We start from the raw sequence: 20244 nt of genomic DNA on the forward strand, positions 1-20244 counted from the left end.
AGACTTGAGGTAAGCCACATAATGAACCAACTATAATTAAGTAATCAAACTCGTCATCTACGAGAATTAGACCTAAAATATTAGAGAGAAAAAAAAAAGAAAAAGCATGATCCAATGAAGAAAGTAGTTCTAAAGTTGACAATTTGATCCTATTGTACATTAAAGTTCATGCGATAAATCAACAAATACCTCATTTTCAAATTAATGGTACACGCATGGAAATATTAAAGGCAGCTCCAAACCAACAAGTCTACCGCCTTTACGAGGGTCAGGAGGGGAACTTCTATCGTACATAGCTTTACCCTTGCTTTGAAAAAAGGCTGTTTCCATGACTTGAACCCCTGACCTTTCGGTCACAAAGAAGCAACATTTCCATTACACCAAGGCTCGCCCTACATGCAAGGAAATACCATCTTTCCTTATTCTTCTGTTTTCTATATTTCTGTTTCTACCCTCGAAGTACAAACTGATACCATATACACTTGATTATATAATAAGTGATTCAAAATCTAGATTCCCCACAGATCATTTTAATGTGACGGGAATTCACTTGGGAGCTCCTTCGAACTGATCACGCAGCAACTCGTACTTTCTAAGCTCGGCCATGGAGAGCGACGGAGAAAGCTCCCCTAAGACCTATAAGACGGGAGGACAAGGCAGTCAGGCGATAATCCAGAAACTGGCTTTGGGGAAGCACTTTGTATAGTAATACACATAACTATTCACATTTCCTTCAATCATAGTGAAGAGCAATTGTCATACCTTGATAAAATCATCATATTCAACAATAACAGAGTCCGATTGTTCATCTGTGCGGGAAGAATCTGAATCCAAACTCAAAGCCTACATGAAACCAAACGTCAGCACCAGAAAGGGAGCATGAAATACCATCAGTCGATACAGGACCATTCCTTTATCTAGTTAGGTTTATTGTGATAAAAATTCACACATGTATCGAGTGTCGACAGAAAATGTCCAGGATGATCTTGACAATACAAGGTCCTACATCGAGCACTTGAAGGTTTTCAATCCCAGTATATGAAATCCTGGGTGTCTCAAAACTCGTTTGTTAACTGGTTTATGGGTGGATATTCCAACTTTAAAGGAAATAAAACATAAATGCACTTCTGCTCTTAATTACCTTACCATTTAACACCCCATATATCAGATAGCATTAACATGTAGCGAGGATATTAGTTTATCTGACTCACCTTGCGCTTTGCTGCATTAAACCAAGCGTCTGCACACAATGCGTACATGTCTGCACCAGTGAAGTTCGGGGGACATCTGTTTGCTATGGAGTAAAGTGGTACGTCTTGATGTAACTTAAACTTTCGGGTAAGTGCTTTGAGGACCCTAGAAGAGATGCCATTAAGAAATGTGAAGAAAAGATTCATTGACATGCATTATTTGATTAGTCTCTTAAACATGAAGGCATGAAACCGAAAATGTGAGAATACTAACCGCTCTCTGTAAGATGCTTCAGAGTTTACTCCAACGTAAAGCAGTTTATCAAATCGTCCAGGCCGTAGAAGTGCTGGGTCAATCAAATCTGGTCTGTTGCTTGCTCCAATTATAAACAAGTCCTAAGACAAACCAAATAAAGCGTGAGGTATAGTTTCTTTCTTATTCTAAGAAAGGAAGATACCAGGACAATAACCTGTGTTGAATCGTTTAGGCCGTCGATCTCTGCAAGCATCTAGCGAAACAGAAAACTTATCACATTTAGAAAACATCAATGGAATCATAAAAAAGGGAATTTTCATGAAAAGGGCTTGGACTAAGTTTATTTTAATAAAAAACCATGCTATAACTTTATTTAATTAAAAAGACTTAAATTTTAATGAAAAACCCTTAAATTTTAATAAAAAGGGCAAAAGAACTTAAATTTTAATGAAAAAGACATAATTTTAATAAAAAGGACAAAAAATCTGACGAGTGGACTCACGGTACACTGTTTATGAAACTTACTACACTGTTTATGAAAACTTACAACACTATTTATGAAACTTACGACACTGTTTATGAAAACTTACTAAAATGAAACTCTGAAGGGTCCTCTCTTTCTGCACATAAATCCTTCTCCCCCACATTCTTCTCCTTCTTTGAACCAGACTGCTCAACACCAACTTTGCCTGTCAAACTTGTAGCTCCACCATTGGCATTACGTCCCACAACTAACTGTCTCCCTTCACCATTGCCTATTTGCAGAGACCCATCAACTCCCGAGTTTAGCGAATTCGCGTTACCATCTACACTACTATCGTTTTGGTTAATTGAATTACCAGAAACTTCAAAATTTCATTACTTCCATCTAATCCAACCTTTGCCCATCTTCCCATCTCCCCCACACTATGACTAGCTTCTTCACTCCTCCCCTGTCTCCACCCTTTGATATCATCAAAATTCACATCCACTCCACTACTTCCCACAAACCTAAAGCTCTCACTCTCATCCACAGGATCAAAGTAATCCCAGGAAGAATCTTCATCCGGCAGAGGAGGCGGCGACGGCAGTGGAATATCCTCATCCACGTAACTACTGCTAACCTGACCTCATATAACTCAACCTTGCTACATGAGGCGAAGCGGGCCTCTCATTGCACAGAGGCGAGTCTGAAGCGTCGACCAAAGGTGATGGCAACAGCGAGGGGTAGGAAAATAAAAACAAAATCTATTAAACAAAAAGATGGGAGAAAAAATGAAGTGTTTCAAGTTTTGGGGGGTACGCGTCCCCAGCGCAAGTTGGAAGTGTTAGGTTTTTTTTTTTTTTTTTTTAATTAGTCTTTTGTCCTTGTTATTAAATAAAGTTAGTGGGTGGTTTTTTTTTATTAAAATGTAAAGATTTGAAGCCCTTTTCATTAGTTTTCTTTAAAAAAAATTATGCGGAAGTCATGAGAAAAAAAAAAAAAAAAAGGAGACTTCACCTGAGAAACCACTCTGTCCATAACACCCCCAGAATCCCCCGAGGCACCACGGGCTGGAGCAAGAGAGTCAAGTTCATCAAAAAATATAACACATGGGCGTGCTGACCTGGCCTGCAAAGTATGTACAATATCACTTAATCACGAGTTCAAACTTGAAATGGATGTTTTGAAATTTATATATAAAACCAATATCATAAGCTTCTTTCATTGAAGGGATACTGATCAACTGATCATAGTGGAATTCTTTACCTTCTGGAAGATGTCTCTAACATTCTTTTCTGACTCTCCTATGTACATATTGATAAGTTCAGGTCCTTTTACGCTGAGAAAGTTCAGGGAACACTCAGTTGCAACGGCTTTTGCCAGTAGAGTCTGTGGATTAATAAGAAAATCAAAGGTGGCAAAAAACAAATCACTCCAGGCGAGGAAGAGGGCAAATTGATAAGTCCAGAGCAACTTACTTTCCCAGTTCCGGGTGGACCATATAGAAGAACACCAGACCGCTTTCGTAAACCAGATGAAAACAAGTCCTTGTGCAGAAGAGGTAGCTACAAATACAGCAACAAGTAACTGAGTACAGTGAAAAAGACTTCCAATTTCCAGTTACTGGAATCTTGCTAATGAACATACAAAGGCTTAGATATACAAAGAGTGCCTACCTGAACAGTATCCAGAATTGACTTCTTGACGTCCTCAAGACCGCCAACATCATCCCATTTCACATTAGGGACCTATGGGAAAAATGACTTTCAAAATTCCTTGTATATACTCAAAAATGTTCTATGAGTTTACTACTACACTGCTTGCTGATTCTAGCAGTAAATCTTTATTACCTCCCACATCAAAGATAAAACTCTTAGAAACAATAAAATATTACACTGAAGTTAGTCTTGTCTCTAAATTACCTTTGGTGTACCCAGGGCTGTTGCATTCCTTTTCTTTGAACGCTCCAATGCCTTTGTCAAGTTTTCTTTCCTCAGAACCTGAGGTGCAACTGCAGAGGACTTACTATCAGATTCCGCATCAGGTCTGAGAGATCCATCTGATTCCTCCGACTTAACAGTGTCAATCAGAACATTGCCTCTGGAAATCAAGTTAGCACCAGCATCAGCAATCAAAGCATGGATATCTCTAGGCATGAAACCAGATGTCTGCGCAACTATATCCTTTATAAACTCCTCTGAACCAGTCTGCAAAAAACAACAATCTGATCCATCAAAGTCACCAATTTGATCCAAAAAAACTACAATGAATACCATGTGGAGTATCAACCAACACAAGATCAAATCATGGTTATAAGAATATATATATATAGTTCAGCTTTTAAGAATAGCCTATGCATCATAGTTATACTTCTATTAAAAAAAACAGCACACAAAAGGTACATAGAAACAACACATTTGCTCACATACATTAGAAAAAAGTTCAGAAGCCGTTTGCAGCGACTGTGACACCATTTTCACCCTTTGTTCTTCGGTCAAAGGACCCATACTTATTTCATGGCTAAAGCAGCGTCTAATAATTGATGGTAGACCTTCAGTACTGTCAACAGCTGCAATTAACAGCACCCGATGCCTTCCTATCTTCCCAGCATCCTGCACATGCCCCACTAAGATTAAAAATAATAAACAAAAAAGTTGTAGATCAATGGACGGACATCCATGCAAAATGAATAGGCACAGATTATTAGAAATTCATATACAACTATTTATCATTCGAGAGAATCAAAATGACTAAGTTTCTATAAGTATCCTAAACCAAGATATGTGGATCTAAAGCATTTGCATCTTACAGTATCACCATTGTGTTTTCCTTCAAAATCCATGTCTCCTTCATCAGAAATTGGCTCAGTGAATTCCCTGATAAGTGAAGCCACTTCAGAAGTGATTCCAACTTGATCACTTGGTGAACCTTCATTAGAGCCCAAATTCCGGAAAACGTCAAAATGGCGGAGAAGAAGTATTGCTGGCGAGTATCTGATAGCATAATTGGCATAAGAAAAAAAAGCAACAATATAAAGAAGAAATAATCTACAATAACAATGATAAATTGTCAAATATAACAGAGAAAACAACGATAGAAAAGCATGGACTGGCTTCTCACAAAAGTTTGAATAAATGATGCAAAGATAATTATTGATACAGCAATTAACAATATCACTGAAAGACACATAACAAAAATGAATACGATTGTGCCTGCCTTGCCAAGTATATGTGACAGTATTAGAGCAACGTAACTGACAAATTTTACGAGATCTAAACACTTTGTGCTGCCTCACCTTTGAGCTGTATTCAAGGTTTGAGCTAGTGAAACAGACATCCTTTTATCAGATGATGCCATTAGATTGTGACAGCTATATTCAACTACATGCAGGCCCAATCGACGAGCAATGTATCTAACAACAGTTCTCTTACCACATCCTGCAGCGAGCATTGAATCAGTACTCAATAACACTACACACTTGGGCACATGAAAAATACATCTTAACCAGAACAGACAGGTTTTTGGTCAACATCTTTGTTACTAACTGGTAATAGGTTCAAAGATGATTGCATACAGTTGCAGATGAGTGATCTTGTTAGAGACCATTCCAATTTAAACATCAAAGCCACCATGAAAAGCAAACTACAAAAGAAAAAATCAAACTCACCTGCCAATCCGTACAGGAGAACTGAAACTCTGAATTTTGAAGATAGTGCTGATGGGCAGAGAGGCGGTGCTAGTATGGAAGCCAATATTTTTACGGTGTCCCCTTGCAAAGGTGCAAAACCTTGTTTTCCAGCAATCAATAAGTCTGGGGGTACAGCAGAAGAGACACTCCCTCCAAGCACAAGGGCTGTTTGAGAGCGATTAATTCGGAGAATGGATTCGTCGGAAGGTTCCATGGCCACAACCTAAGGATATTAATTTACCCTGTGATCAGACTTGGTACTATATGTTGAGTATAAAAGCAACCAAAGAACAATATTAAGATTCTTTTTTTGCTAGGAAGAACAATACAGGGAAATTACCTTGAAATAGATGTTATCGCTTCCATCTTGTGAACTTTGGTTGCAAGGAATGCACATCATTGACTTGCAAGTCCAATTTATACAAATACTGAAAATATCACCCCTTGCTAGAAACCTATCAACTCCAAAGTAGTTATGTAGTGCCAAATCTATCATTTCTTGACGATCTTCATATTCAACGGACGAATTTCCTTTAAGAGAGTCAAGTGTACCACATTCCGGTACCTTCACGAAAGAAGCTCTCAAATGAGAAGCATATCTCGGCAACTGAGGCTGAGGCTCCAACTGCAATCCAACTACAGAATCCTCAAGGCCTTTTCTGCTCACCTCATCATCAACTTTCTCTCCAAAATAAGATGCCAAAGTCTCTTCCCCTCTATGAACGAGTGATTTGAAGCACAATGTGTGCAATTCAAGGTTATATGCTAATAGAGGTGATATATAGGCAACTTCCCGCTTCAACAAAATTCGATCATTTCCAGGGAAAGTACAACAAGGCAAAATAAGCATTGCGTGAGAAAATTCAGACAAGGATTGTTCAATCTCCGCGGCGCAATCATGGCTGTTCGGAGGATCAAGAACAATGGCCTGAGCGGTTCTTTGTATGTTTGTCTCCACATTCTTCACAATCACCTTGTATATTCGAAATCCAGCCGAACCAGAAAACAACATAGAATACTGTTATCAATTACTAGCTGAATATTCGAAATCCAGCCGAACCAGAAAACAACATAGAATACTGGTATCAATTACTAGCTGAACAGAAAATTCTAGTGTAATCTTCAACCCAAAAAAATCTAACTAATGAATTTCAATTCTTTCCAAAATCAAAATTCGATCATTTTAGTTTTATCTGCGAATTTAATTGGATTCAATATTCTTTAAAATCACAATTATGTATTCATAATCAACAAAATTCTACCATAATTCATTCCGGAAATCGAAATTTCGATAACTTGAGACTTTAGCCGGGAAATTCAGCTTGGATTCAAGTGTAAATTCTTGTACTTTGATCCATTTTCCCGGCAACCAAACAGAAAGCAGGAAAATTTATATGAATCAACATTGGAACAAGTACCAGCGAGCCGGAGGTGATGGAGAGCCGTTTGAGGGCAGAAGTGGACAGCCCGACCAAAGCAGAGTCGTCGAGAGAAGCCAATTTGGGGCTGTTTGAGAGGACCGTTCTGTCCTTAGACAGCCGAAGAATCCCCGGCGGCAACTGCAAGCTCGTAGACTCGTCGCCATCGCCGCCGCCGTCGACTGGGCGGTCTTCACTCAGTACGGAATTGACGAGACTTTTGGTGGAAGTAAGCACCAGTGGCTTCCTCCTCCTCCTCTCCACCATTGAAATGGAAACCTATAGATACACATGTAGATACATTCCAGCTGCAGATAGTACATATAATTATAGATACTGAAATAGAACGAATCGATGAAGCTCTGCGGCTGCGTGTGGTGACGTGGCTCTCGGTTCGATATGTTTTTAAAATTACTAAAAGCGTTTATAGGTGAAATGTTTTTCAGTTCTAAAACTACTTCAAGTGTTTTTTACGAGAAGCACTTAAGTGCTTTTCAAAGATTTACTAACATTTGTATTAAAAATTGTTTCCAAAAATATTTTCATCAAAAACGATTTCAATCATTTTAAAAACACATTCAAACAAAATGTAGTAGTCCAACCGTTTGGACATGAGTTGTTTGGGCTGGAACCTGAATGGGCTTTGTTGCTAATTGGGCCTGCACCAAAGACTACTATTAAACCTTTTGGACCGTCCGATGCAAATTTTGGAAGCTTGATTTCATTTTACGTGTTAATTTGAATGAGAGCCGTTAGATTCCAATAAGTTAAATGATCTAACAGTTCTTATTTAGATGTGCAACCTAAACGGGCACTAGAGAAAGCCTCTTAAGCAAATTGGTTGGAGCAGATGTCGATTTGCTTTGCAAAGAATGTGACCATGACCAAATGGCACGATAAACGTATACGAAAGTTATGGCTACCATGCTCTCGATGCGGCACAATAAGATGCGAAAGTTATGGCTCACTGTGCCGTTGATGACCGCAGCAGACTCTTTCCGCCTTAATAAAAGATGAGTCTATGAGAACCTCACTTGCCTCATCAGAGCAAACGAATGAGAAATTTGCTCATTTGTATCGTATGATTCACCAAGCTTAATTAAGCATTTAACACACAATCTATGAAAGTCGAATCTTGAGACTCTTACAAACAAATAGAAACAAATATCACTACACCACAATTCAAGTGACGATACTCAATTTATTTATCAAATAAACGAATTGATTTAGTGGGTTAAATTTAACTAAATAACATAATTTCAAATTTTTTGTAACAACACGAAACACAAATTTGGCTTCCACAAGAGAGACAACACGAAACACATATCCCTTGTGCATGTAAAAAGAGAGATAACTGGATTACTGGTGGTAAGCTACGATTATCCACCCACCCTGATCACAAGTTTGGCTTCCACACCAGCAATGAGTTTCGAATTGGAGACCTCGGGTTTTTATTTTAAAGAAGCCTCGTAATCCGTCATTTACCACTGGACCACCAGGTCATGATTACGAAACACAATGATTAAATTGACGAAAATTCAAACACAAAGATCAAAATTGAAATTGAACAAAATCACCGAAATTAATCTCCTTTTTCGTCATTCTCATTGAATCATACGATACAAACTTCAATTAATCAATACATCTTGGACATCCACTTTTCCTTGGTACACAAGCAACAACTGAGGAAGTTGCACTTCATGTCTACTCACAAACCTCTCCAAGAACTGCTTCTCCACCGGATAAACCACACTCGACAACCTCAAATTCTCTTTTTCCAACCCCTTTGCCACCAGCAATTTGAAAACCAAACACCGCGGCACGATCCTCCTCTCCAAGCTCAAGCACATCACCGTCGCGCATTTCGCAATGGCGGCTGAGGACCACCCCATCTTGTTCACCAAGAAATCAATCGTCTCCGTTATCTTCTTCTCCGATTTCGTCATGCACAAGGGATTGGACCTGAAAGCAGAGAGGATCTCATCCTCCGACCAACCACATTTCCTGTAAGCCTCTTGGTTTCGTTTCAAGATCGATTTTTTACCGGACATCACCCGCATTGCCGCCACAAAGTTTGATTTCTCGGGCTCGAATCCGAATTCTTCCACCTCATTCACAATCTCACTGAACAATTCATGCTTTTTCATCAAAATGTTAGGGTATTGCGCAAGCAGCAGAGCTATGGAGGATTCCGGCATCCCCAAATCTCGCAGGAGACCGATATTCGGCATCACATTTTTCGACAGATTATCGAGGAAGATCCACGCCTTGTGCTTCAGAATACTAATCACCCTCTCATCAGAAATCAAAAGGGCTTTGAGGAAATTGTAAGACGGGATAATCTGATTTTTCAAACTTATTTTCAAAAGGGAAGGATCGTAACTCACAGTTCTGGCGAGATCGAGCCTCGAAATCCCTTTGGAGGTGAAGAACTCGAGCTTGGGCAAAAGGGTCTTTTCGGCGTCGGCGGCGAGGATCAAAGGGTGGCGTCTCACGAGCTTTGAGATGTCGGCGGCGGAGAACTCGTGCGTTCTCAGGAGCTCCAGAACAGAGTCCGCTCTGTCGGAAGACCGGAGCTTAAGCTTCTGGGAAGCTTCGGCGGCGGATTCCGGCGACAACCCACATGAGTTTATGAGGTATGCGACGGTGGGAGCATCGTGATCGGCGGAGATTGTGTTGGCGATTGATCTGCGGCAGGATAGATTTTGTACTGCAAATCTTGGGACGGCGGCGATTTTGGTGAGAGAGTTGAAGGGTGTCATTGGTTTGGATTTGATTTGGACGGACAGATTCTGTTTTTTGGGGTTTGGTTTCTGTCATATGGGCTGGGTAAAACCGAACCGGCGTGACCCAGACCCGATCAAACCCACCAGATCCGAACCTCAGATTTTGTAACTAAAAATTCAAAAAAATAAAAAAGAAAACGGCAGGATTCAAACTTAGTATCTCTGAATAAAATTTAAATCAACCACACTAGATAATAGCTTTTTAAATTCTTATACGTTTTGCTCTACGTCAAAGATTTTCAAACAATCGGAAGTCTTATGCGGTGGCACCACCTAAACTGCTCAAGAGTTGGTCCTAACCCTAGTACTATATATATTACAATAGATATGTTGTGAAATTGGCGTGAATATTCACATAAAATAAGCATATGGAGATGAAAGATGAAATAGTAGAAGTTTGATTTTTACTATTTTAGTGTGTAAACTTCTAGATGCATTAATTGTTATTGTAGATTTTCACACGTTAAGAACTAAGAGCATGCAATATAAAATAAAACAAACAGAAAAAGACGACACAATATGACTACTTTCCTCCAGGTTACAGCCTATCTTTTCTAGGCTCATTTTCGACTAACATAAGTGAAAAAAGATTGATCCTCATGCTAGATTTATCTTGTTCCACTTCAACCTCCAACAAAGGTTGATCCTCATACTAGATTTAGGTCAGGCCGACTCACTCTACGTCCTCTCAAAATACTGTATTTAACAATTCTTATTTAGATGCGTGGTCCTTATTTGGATGTATGACTTAAGGGTCGTTCGATAACAATTTCGTTTTCAATTTTTAGTTTTTGGTTTGTACTTTTTGAAAACAAGATTTGTTTGTTTTCACTTTTCATTATTATCAAACAATATTTCAGTTTTTTTTTTTTTAATGAACAAAATTTGAAAAATGAACATTCAAACGTTTATTTATTTTTATTTTATTTTTACAAACGATATTATATACACTAAGATAATGAGAAAGTGAACTAAGCCTCATAATAGAATAGTAATGATCTGGTTCAAATTCGCCTTCAGCAAGAATTGAAATATAAGACCTCTCAATAGGTTATCAACCTAAATATGCACTTTTGATGTGCACTAAGCTAATGTCTAGTTCACATTGGAAAAACCCAAAATCAACAGAACACGTAGGCTACTCGATATACATTATTTTTACACACCATACCTTTTTGACAAAAAACATGGGTGTTACACTCACGGTTTTTTGTCAGTTTTTACAAATTCGTACATGAATCGTTGTTCAAACTATTTATTTTCACATTCGCCTCACCGTTAAGTTTGAAAATTAAAGTAATACTTTCTGTTAACATTCTTGAGGGTGGGACCTTATTTTAACAATGTTTTGAGCCTCACAACTATATTTTTCACCTTCACCTCACCATGAAGTTTGAAGATTATAGTAATACTTTTCGTTATATTCTTGAGGGTGGAACGCCATTTTAACAATGTTTTGGGCCTCCCCACTATATTTTTCACTTATGTTTTTAATTTTCGACTTAAATAGTTTACTAAATATACATTTTTTTACTCAATAAATCGTAAACTTGCTTCCAAATAAATAAATGAAATAGAAAAGGATACGATCAGTACTTATATACCGATTGTCCACACTAACTGTCGCTAGCGTGTTAGCAATAGTTCCAAAAGATAATCGCTAGTTTGTTAGCAACAGTTCCAAAATATAATCGCTAGCTTTATACCGAACCGCTCTTTTCAATTTTTTCTTTTTCATTTTTTAATTTTTATTTTTTACTTATGTTTGTTTTAGTTCTCTTACGGTAACAAGAAACTATCAAACTCGTATTTTTCAAAATATGTTTTTTCATGCAAAATGACGCCCCCTCTTGCCATGCATTGCAAGGTAAAGAAAACCCCTTTCAAATTTTTTTCCCGAAACTTTATGTAAATTTTTTTCCCAATTCGGAAATGAGGGAACAAACCAATCATTCAGCAATTTCGCAACGTCTTCATCCTCGAAAGAGTCCACCTCCATAACGATAACATGACACCTTATTGACAGTCCCACACAAACTAATTAGTCCTCATTCACTAGAATATTAAAATCAAACTTCCCAAAAATCGAACAAGAAATCTCACCAACGACACTCACTGTATCCGACTTTTGCATACAAAACCAACGCAGCAAGGAGAAAACAAGGAGAAAACAAAACAAGGGTAGAGTAAAGTTACTTGATAAGAAGATGGGAACGTCTCTCTCTCGAGCTTCGGCGAAAGCTTCTTCTGGATGCCAATCCACCTGGTAAAACGCAGTCGAGTTTCAATCTTTCAGCTCGCAGAGCAATCCAAACAACAAAGAACAGGAACCCAGTTCGGAAATTCAAACTTACCGGGTTGTGGGCGTGTTGCAGAAGGTAGGGGCTGTGCTCGGCGGCTAGGCGATTGGAGTGCTTGTGAGACGGGGCGGCTGGGTTGCTCGAAGTGTGCTCGGCCATGGCGAGGGGCTTGGAGGCTGAGATGGGTCGGCGGAGAATCAGTGACGAAAGGGCGGGAAAGAAAGTGGCGGGAGATTGGGGCGGTGGTGATGGAGGACAGGAGAGCTGTTTGGTTGGATGAGAGAGCAAGCGGAGTAAGAGAAGAAGAGTGCAGAAGTTGGTGCCATGCGTAGAGAGGGGGTGAAGAGGCAGAAGCAGCCATGTGGAGCTTGGGCTTGTTTGACGGCTGGAGGTTGACTGTTTGTATTTGTAAAAGACAGCTGTTAATCCCACCCCCAATCCTATTTCCCCACCCCTTTATTAATTTATTGTTAATGACATGTTTACCCCCTATGTTAAATGACGTAAATACTTGAATAATCTAGAATCCTTCTCTCTCCCTTCCTCTTTCAGACCTCTCGCAATCCAGCTTCACTCTCCCGAACTTGCATCCCACGAATCTTCTTATCCATAATTCTAACCAGTTTCTTCTTATTGTTTTTGCAAAACCCAAAAAGACCCAATTTCTTTGAATTTCATTTTGTTGTTAGTTGCTGCTTTGGCATAATTGAAAGAAAAGAAATAGTGAAAAATTGAAAATTTAGTAGAAAAACGGAGAGCCCATCAACCAACTCCCCACATCCATGAGCTACCCACCCCATCCAATTTGATGGCAGCTATCCTCCACCGGCTTGATCCTTCAACCTAATATTTTCCTTCCTCCATCTCAATCAAACTCACAAATAATAAAACTCAACTTCAACCGTGGATGTCGCTCATCCTCCTCCTCCTAGTCAAAAGGACCACGTCAAGGCCTTCCCCTCCAAATTTCTAGAGAGAAACAATTGTTGCTGGTGGGAAGGAGGTCGTTGTTGAATTGAGTTGGATGAGACTGTTGTTGAATTGAGTCGGATGATGTTAATTGTATCTAACATATTTCAAGAATAAAAGTGGGTGGAGAAAGAGTATAAGTATTGTTAACTTTCTACAGTGGGTGGAAAAATAGGACAATGGGGTGGGTCTAGTAACATTCTTTTAAAACGACTAAAGCGTTTTTAGTAAAGGAAAGGGCTGGATCCCTTTCCACCTAATCCACCAAGTTCGGGATCCGGACCATTGAAATTTGATCAAACAATTACAGTTGTTATAACTTTTAAAGGCCCTCTGTTTGTAGCTGTTGAATCAAATTTCAACTGTCCGGATCACATACTTGGTGGATTAGGTGGAAAGGGATTCATAGAGGATCCCTTTCCTTCAGTAGAAGTGTGATTGGGTTTTGATTTGAAGTGCATTTTGCATCAACACTTTTTCAGGGTTCACTTGTATTAGGATTGGTTTTAAAAGCCTTATTTGAAAGTGCTTTTAAAATGACTGAAAGTGCGTTTGATGAAATTATTTTGGAACCAATCCTTAGTAAAAATACAAGTAAATCCTAAAAAAACACTTTAAAGTGCTTCCTGCAAGAAGCACCAATTATATGCTTCTTGCATGAAGCACTTTTAAATGGTTTATAGAATCCAAAAATATTTTTACTAAAAACGCTTTCAATTATTTTGAAAACACTCGCAAACAAACCCGTTTTAAAAGCACTTTCAAACACACTGTTCAATTGCTTTTTGGACTAATACAATTGGACGCGACTATGTGCACGCTTATTTGCAATTGAGTGCGATAGAGCAATTTGCCCGCCTATTTGCACCTAAGTTCGATAGGGTCGTGTGTCCACTTAATGACACTTGAGTTCGATAAAGCAGTGTGCCCACTTATTTGCACCCGAATTCGATAGTACAATGTTTCCACCTACTTGTACTTGAGTTCGATAAGGTAGTGTGCATGCCTCTTTGCACCCGAGTTCGATAAAGCAGTTTCCCACGTACTTGCATCCGAGTTCAGAAGGACAATGCACCCACCTATTCGCTACACGATTCTCCTATCTTTACATAAATAAAATGGAGTACAAAAATTACATAACTCAGCTATTTAACCTGTCAACAACAAATTCAACGAAAAATTCATGTGCCTGTGATTGCGTCTCGACATACAACATACGAAAAGATTGCCCCGTTTTTGAACAATTTTTTCCGGCAAAGGCTTCCTTACTATCTGATCCGACTCTGTAAATCTTCAAACAAGATTGCCGCAAAACAAGCTAGAAATTAGCCAGCGGGCGCTCCTACAGATTCAGCGAGTTCTTCCAGCAGTTCTTGCTGTTCTAAGGAAACACAAGCCTGCAAGAAGGGTAGGAATATCAGTTGCACCGCAATCGTATTGGTGAACCCTTTTTAACAAATACTGTATAACCATAATATTTATTAAGAGAAAGGGAGGACATGTCTTTAAAGAGCTTGACTGTGGAAAAATACCTGAATTGCGTTATCTATATCGCCACCAAGAAAAGAGGTGAGCTCATAGTTTGTCTTTAACCGATGGTCGGTCACTCTATTGTCCTGATATTCAATAAACCAAAGAAGTGAACTTCCCGAAACATAACCAATCTTATGCAAGAAATCTCACAGACAAAATTGTTGAACACAAGTCTCGCATTGGTTACTGGTTTGTATAAGTTATTTTAGCTTTATAGACCTATCGGGACCTCTGCACCTAATAGCTATAGCTTTTGAACTGGATAGTTCAGTAAATCACTCATTAACAATACCTTAAAGTTGTATGTCCGAATCTTTTCTGCACGAGAACCAGTACCAACCTGCATTTTCAGAATACAAACATCACATGGTTTAGTCCTGTGCCTAAAACCATAATCTAGCGCTCCCATTGCATACCCTAATATCAAAGAACAGCATATATGTGATGGCAAAGGTTTACAACAGAGATGTTGCAGTCTTACGTGCCTCGTAACTATACTCTAAGCTAAAAAATACCTGCGATTTCCGCTGATTCCTAATCAACTCCTGCTGCTCTCTCAATTTTATCTTATACCTGTACCAGTGCCATTGATCATCATGGACCAAGGAAAAAGTGTGGAAACAAGAGGTATTATGTGTGAATGGCGTTGACTGCATTCCATGCATATGTCAAGCTATGACGAAACTATTATGCAAAATCCCAAATGTTTCATAAAAGGGAACAGTTAATGTGCCTCACAAATAAAGAATACGAGGACATTTAAAACACAGAAACCAGTACTCACAATTTCGCCCGCAGCAACTGAAATGCACGATGCTTGTTCTGAAGTTGAGACCTTTCTTCACTACAAAAGATGCGGATGCCCGTTGGTTTATGGACAAGATCAACAGCTGTCTCCACCTTGTTGACATTTTGCCCTGCATGATAATCATGCATGAGGCTTAACTCACATAAGAAATCCCGTTCTGAAGAGTGAGATGCAAAATCAAGTTAATTAAGAAGGGAATTGTTATTAGCACTCCAAAAATCTCATTTGGCACTCCAAACTTTCTATAATTAGAAAGAAAAATACACTTGTGAGGAGTGTAGAAAGAGATTTTTGGAGTGCTAATAACAGTTCCCATTAAGAAAATAATACTCTTTGCATATCAATACCTCCAGCTCCCCCAGACCTTGCTGTTGTCAGTTCAATATCTTTTGGGTCGATAACCACCTCAACTTCATCCGCCTATAGTAAGGCACAGAACAAGCACAATAAGTCAATGAATCAGAAATGTTTGATCATAAAGAGTACATAAAAGATTACAGTGAAAAGTAAAATAAAAGCTACCTCTGGCATGATTGCAACAGTCGCAGTGGAAGTATGCACGCGACCCTGTGTTTCTGTATGAGGAACACGTTGAACCCGATGAACACCAGATTCATATTTTAATTTGCTGTATACACGTTTTCCTTTGACTTCCATCACATAGGCCTTGTATCCTCCTCTTTCAGCCTAAAATAATGCAAGAGCTCTGTCAGTATGTCAACCGAAACAGGATATACCTCTAAAAATGTCAGTGAAACATACCTCTGAGCTTGAGACTGTGCTGAACCTCCAATTATTCCTCTCACAGTACTTCTCATACATACGAACCTTGGTACCAAAAAAAAAAAAAAAAAAAAAAACAGAAAAGGAAAAGAAAATGTAGAAGCTTTAAGATATGCTTGGAAGCAACTTGAGAAGAAGGAATTCATACCACATTCCACAAGAATAATCATTTTTTTTCCAATGAGGCCTATCATTGAAAAATAAAACATAAAGAAGAAGAAAGAGTGCACGGCCACATCAATAACAGAGACTTTTGATGTGCCCGTGCAAATAAAAAGTAATGTCAACATATTGTATAGAATTTAAATGACAAGAGAAACATATACCTACAAGATCACCTGCCCAGATTCCAGCTTCATCACCACCAGTACCAGCCCTTACTGCAGAAAAAGAGAATACGTATGTATGAGGAACAGTTTCAGTCAAATCTGGTTCGGATATATGATGTTCCATCATCTCTTCCTAAAAAGGAGCCTCGAGAGAGCATTTTACATTGCTAAACATCCATATGTGGTTCTCAAGCAATCTAACAGAACAATTTATTTAAAGGGAAACTATGAGATTACCTTCAAGCATTATATTTCTTGCATCAAGAGGGTCACTAGGAAGGAGTAGCATCTGTTAATATAAAATGGAACATTATCCCAATTGATATTCCAACTATGGAAAGGAAAACATTAAAAAATTGAAACAACAATATTCGGTCAAAGTAGTTCAGAATGCCAAATCGATCAATCGCATGTAAAAATACCTTGAGCTTCGCTTCCAGTTCTTTGATTTGATTGGATAAAGATTCAACTTCAAAAGATATCATCTCTGCCATATCCTCATCACTGCCAGCTTCTTTTGCTAAAGCTGATGTATCAATATAAATATCAAAGTGAACGTTAGCAAATAGCTCCAAATTTTTCAAAAGAAATGTTTTATATAGGCATACAGTTACATAGACCTTTAGTCTCTTCTAACTGCTTCTCGCAGTCCTTGAAATCCCTATAGATTGTCACAACCTGTACATTGAAAACAAAGGCAAAACACAGTCAGTTAAAATCTGAAATGAAATAAGCGGCAAAGATAAACTTCAGCACCTCATCAAGCTCTGCCACAGACTGCGCAAGCTTCTGGTATTCACTGGGATTTGACACGACATCTGGATCAGCCAGCTTGACCTACATTCGTTTCCGCTTCTTCATGAGGATACTCAAATCCAAAGAAAACAACTGCAATAATAAACCATGTAGAACCACAGTACACGAATCTATACAGTGATACGCAGGCGGCTAAGATCTGCATGAAACCAATTAGACCCAATTCATGCCCCTTTTTTCCCCTTTATCTGTTTTCTTGTAGAATTTGAAACATAAAATTCAAATTCGGTTAAGGCAATTTGCAAGTCATTATCTCTGCAATGGGCCTTCAATTGCAATCACTACCATCAAAATTTTAATCACCAAAATTATACATTCCCAATCTTCCGAAATCATTCAAATTCTCTACCATATAAATCCCTAAACCCTAAACCTAAAACCCTATGGATCAAAAAAAAAACCTAAAACCCCAGACCATAAAAAACTACACAGTATCACACACACAGAGGGAAAAATCAAAACCATCAACCCAAAACATTCAATCAGAGTACGAAACGTACTGATAAATCTTTCCACGTCTTCTCGGCGGAGTCCAGCTTTGTAATCAAATAGGGTTCCTGCAATTCCACGAAAAAAACATCAGAAAATGAGAATCCAATCACATAACACCTGTTTGTTTCTCGGGAAAACTTTTCCCTTCAAAAAATAACAAAACCCCAATTTCGAAATCTGTAAATTTCCAATTTCAATGTTTCTAATTGGGAAGCATTGTTATTGTTCTGGGGGTGGATGTACGAACCGCCATGCAAACGAGTCTAGGAGCTCTGGGAGGAGGTTTACTGACGAACACGGAGCTCGACGACGAGTGGTCGTGGAAACGGCGTCGTGCTGGAAATGCGAGTAATCGAGAAGGAGTGGAGTTCGTAGTGAGGCCACTCATTGCAGCCATGGGAGTTGCAGGTCGGAAGGAAAAACGCGCCTAAACCGATATGTGGCGTTTGGAACGGATAAAGTCCCGCTTACGGGTCCTGTTTGGGAACTTGGATATCGTATCCCACACAAACGGAATTAAAGGTGGTGATTGCAAGTAAAACACTTTTAAGTGGAATGCGACGCAATCAAATTTGAATGCAAGAAGAAAATTTGGATTCTTGTCTGATTTTTTTACGATGATTTTAGAAATTCATGAATCGTGTCCGTTCATCGTATATTGTGCGATCATAAATTATTTTAAATATTTTTATTTAAAATTAAACATAAACAATATTTGATAAAAATTAACCGCATGATATACGATTCACGGATCCTTATGATTCTCATGAAAAAAATCTGAAAAGGATCATGTAGGGTAGGTAGAAGCTTCAACCATTGACATATGTTAATTATTTTTGTGATTATTGTATCGTGTAGGTCATATTAATATACTAATTATAAATCTTAAAATTTTAGTTTAATTGAATTATTTTAAAAATATATATGAGCTGAAAAAAGAAAAAAATCTAACGTCACGTCAGCCATTAAATTAGTGTTTAACATTTATATTTTAACATATTCATTGCTATCACCATAAAGGTATGAACAAATATGGTAAGATTTACAAAAGTACTTACTAAATTTATACATCAAAACTTAATTAAATAATTAGTTCTTCCTTTATATCCAACAACCAAAATATAACATGCATGCGAAAATACTATACAGTGGAAAAAAATTTGGTGCCAAGATTTGAACCAAAGCATTTTCGTTTACAAACACAATAAATTTTTTTTTTTTTGTCAGACGGTAGATTTGTTTGATTACAGAGTCGATGAGATTCATGTCGTGATGTAAAGGCAACACTCATTTCAACCATTGTGGTAGATAGCCACTTGATAAAACATTTTCCTTTTCAATGCAACCAAATTATCTTCAGTTTTTTTTTTTTTTTTTTTAAGTTGGTAGCTTCATCACGACAATCCACTTTTATGGTGACAATAAAGATTCACATAAATATTTTAGCCTCTTTATGACCACCATCGTATAATTCATTAGCATCAACAATCGAACTCAAAACGATACATAATATAAGTCTGGAATATGCCCCAACCATAGAGCCGCCTAGTTTTATTAAAATCTAGTTGGGTAAATGTAATGTGTACTCATATCTGCCAACAAAAAAGAAATCAACATGTGCACTGCATGGTGTTACACTCTAGTTCGAGTAAAGTTTTCTCATAATTTAAATTAATTACTTCAATTTAATATAAATTATTTTAGGAAACTTTAACGAAAAACTCCTAGTATTGTTCACTTTAACAAAAAAAAAAAAAAATCATATTTTTACACTAAAAAGTCAATCATGGTACTATTCATTTTATTGTTTATTTTGTCTTTATCGTTCAAACTCAAAGTTTTTAAATCATTTTCATTAGTTTTCTTATTATTTTATCGTTTGTCAACGTCCCTCATACTTTAAATGTGATCAATTGAGTCTTTTTAAACTACATTTTTAGGAAAAAGGATCCTATTTGTAGGATTCCCACATCATAGTCGTTCATCGTACATTGTGCGGCTAGTTTTCGTCAGGTACTATTTATGTTTAATTTTAAATATAAAAAAATCAAATGATTTATGACTGTACGATGCATGATGAATGGTTAAGATGTGAGTATTCCTATAATTCTCACAATTTGGATCCGGATGCCATTTCTAGCACCAATTTTGGTTTTTTTGTTTGCGCCAATTTAATTTTGGAAATAAATCTAAACTCCCGGACCACACGCCGTACAGTGCAAAGTGGTTTCTTTCGTGCAGGGCTCCGAACAGAAAGAAACAGCCAATCGGAAGCCTCTTTCACCCCAACTATCAAAATGACAGTTTCATCCCTCCATACAATGCGGCATCGAAGCTCACTTTTGTCGCATTCCATGTCTGAATCTCCAAGGGCTGCTTCGTAATTTCGAAACACCATCGACGGTTCCCAAGC

General features: G+C 38.1%; 3 protein-coding genes across 3 annotated transcripts; all 3 read right to left on the minus strand.

Annotated features, from left to right (window-relative positions):
* On the minus strand, positions 1-7366 carry LOC137741903 (peroxisomal ATPase PEX6). The gene is made up of 16 exons (XM_068481600.1): positions 7016-7366; positions 5938-6570; positions 5577-5820; positions 5205-5346; positions 4719-4902; positions 4339-4521; positions 3832-4116; positions 3586-3657; positions 3388-3474; positions 3176-3298; positions 2927-3037; positions 1661-1699; positions 1465-1586; positions 1212-1356; positions 763-843; positions 1-636 (listed from the first exon to the last, which is right to left on the minus strand). Exons 1-16 carry the CDS (start codon positions 7280-7282, stop codon positions 547-549), a joined length of 2808 nt encoding a protein of 935 aa, XP_068337701.1. The 5' UTR covers positions 7283-7366; the 3' UTR covers positions 1-546.
* Positions 7367-8643: 1277 nt separating this feature from the next.
* Positions 8644-9777, minus strand: LOC137741791 (transcription termination factor MTERF6, chloroplastic/mitochondrial-like). Its single transcript, XM_068481508.1, has one exon. It carries the CDS (start codon positions 9775-9777, stop codon positions 8644-8646), a length of 1134 nt encoding a protein of 377 aa, XP_068337609.1.
* A 4081-nt stretch (positions 9778-13858) lies between these two features.
* On the minus strand, positions 13859-18317 carry LOC137743277 (peptide chain release factor APG3, chloroplastic-like). Its single transcript, XM_068483147.1, has 15 exons — positions 18079-18317; positions 17840-17896; positions 17280-17360; positions 17144-17201; positions 16946-17049; positions 16761-16812; positions 16525-16574; positions 16174-16239; positions 15934-16098; positions 15759-15831; positions 15388-15520; positions 15119-15176; positions 14896-14943; positions 14603-14686; positions 13859-14467 (listed from the first exon to the last, which is right to left on the minus strand). Exons 1-15 carry the CDS (start codon positions 18226-18228, stop codon positions 14396-14398), a joined length of 1251 nt encoding a protein of 416 aa, XP_068339248.1. The 5' UTR covers positions 18229-18317; the 3' UTR covers positions 13859-14395.
* Between the last annotated feature and the right edge of the window lie 1927 nt (positions 18318-20244).

Source organism: Pyrus communis, chromosome 8 (assembly GCF_963583255.1).
Source record: "Pyrus communis chromosome 8, drPyrComm1.1, whole genome shotgun sequence".
NCBI classification, from domain to species: Eukaryota; Viridiplantae; Streptophyta; class Magnoliopsida; order Rosales; family Rosaceae; genus Pyrus; species Pyrus communis.

What these genes read in the sequence shown, in the direction of transcription:
- LOC137743277 (XM_068483147.1), bottom strand. Translation starts at nt 18,228, where the DNA reads ATGGCTGCAATGAGTGGCCTCACTACGAACTCCACTCCTTCTCGATTA. An exon ending in CTGTTGCAATCATGCCAGAG is followed by an intron (nt 15,832 to 15,933) that starts GTAGCTTTTATT and finishes GCCTTACTATAG; the next exon opens with GCGGATGAAGTTGAGGTGGT. An exon ending in ATATAGATAACGCAATTCAG is followed by an intron (nt 14,468 to 14,602) that starts GTATTTTTCCAC and finishes CCCTTCTTGCAG; the next exon opens with GCTTGTGTTTCCTTAGAACA.
- LOC137741791 (XM_068481508.1), bottom strand. Translation starts at nt 9,777, where the DNA reads ATGACACCCTTCAACTCTCTCACCAAAATCGCCGCCGTCCCAAGATTT.
- LOC137741903 (XM_068481600.1), bottom strand. Translation starts at nt 7,282, where the DNA reads ATGGTGGAGAGGAGGAGGAGGAAGCCACTGGTGCTTACTTCCACCAAA. An exon ending in GTCCACCCGGAACTGGGAAA is followed by an intron (nt 3,299 to 3,387) that starts GTAAGTTGCTCT and finishes ATTAATCCACAG; the next exon opens with ACTCTACTGGCAAAAGCCGT. An exon ending in TGGACAGAGTGGTTTCTCAG is followed by an intron (nt 1,700 to 2,926) that starts GTGAAGTCTCCT and finishes CTGTTTCGCTAG; the next exon opens with ATGCTTGCAGAGATCGACGG.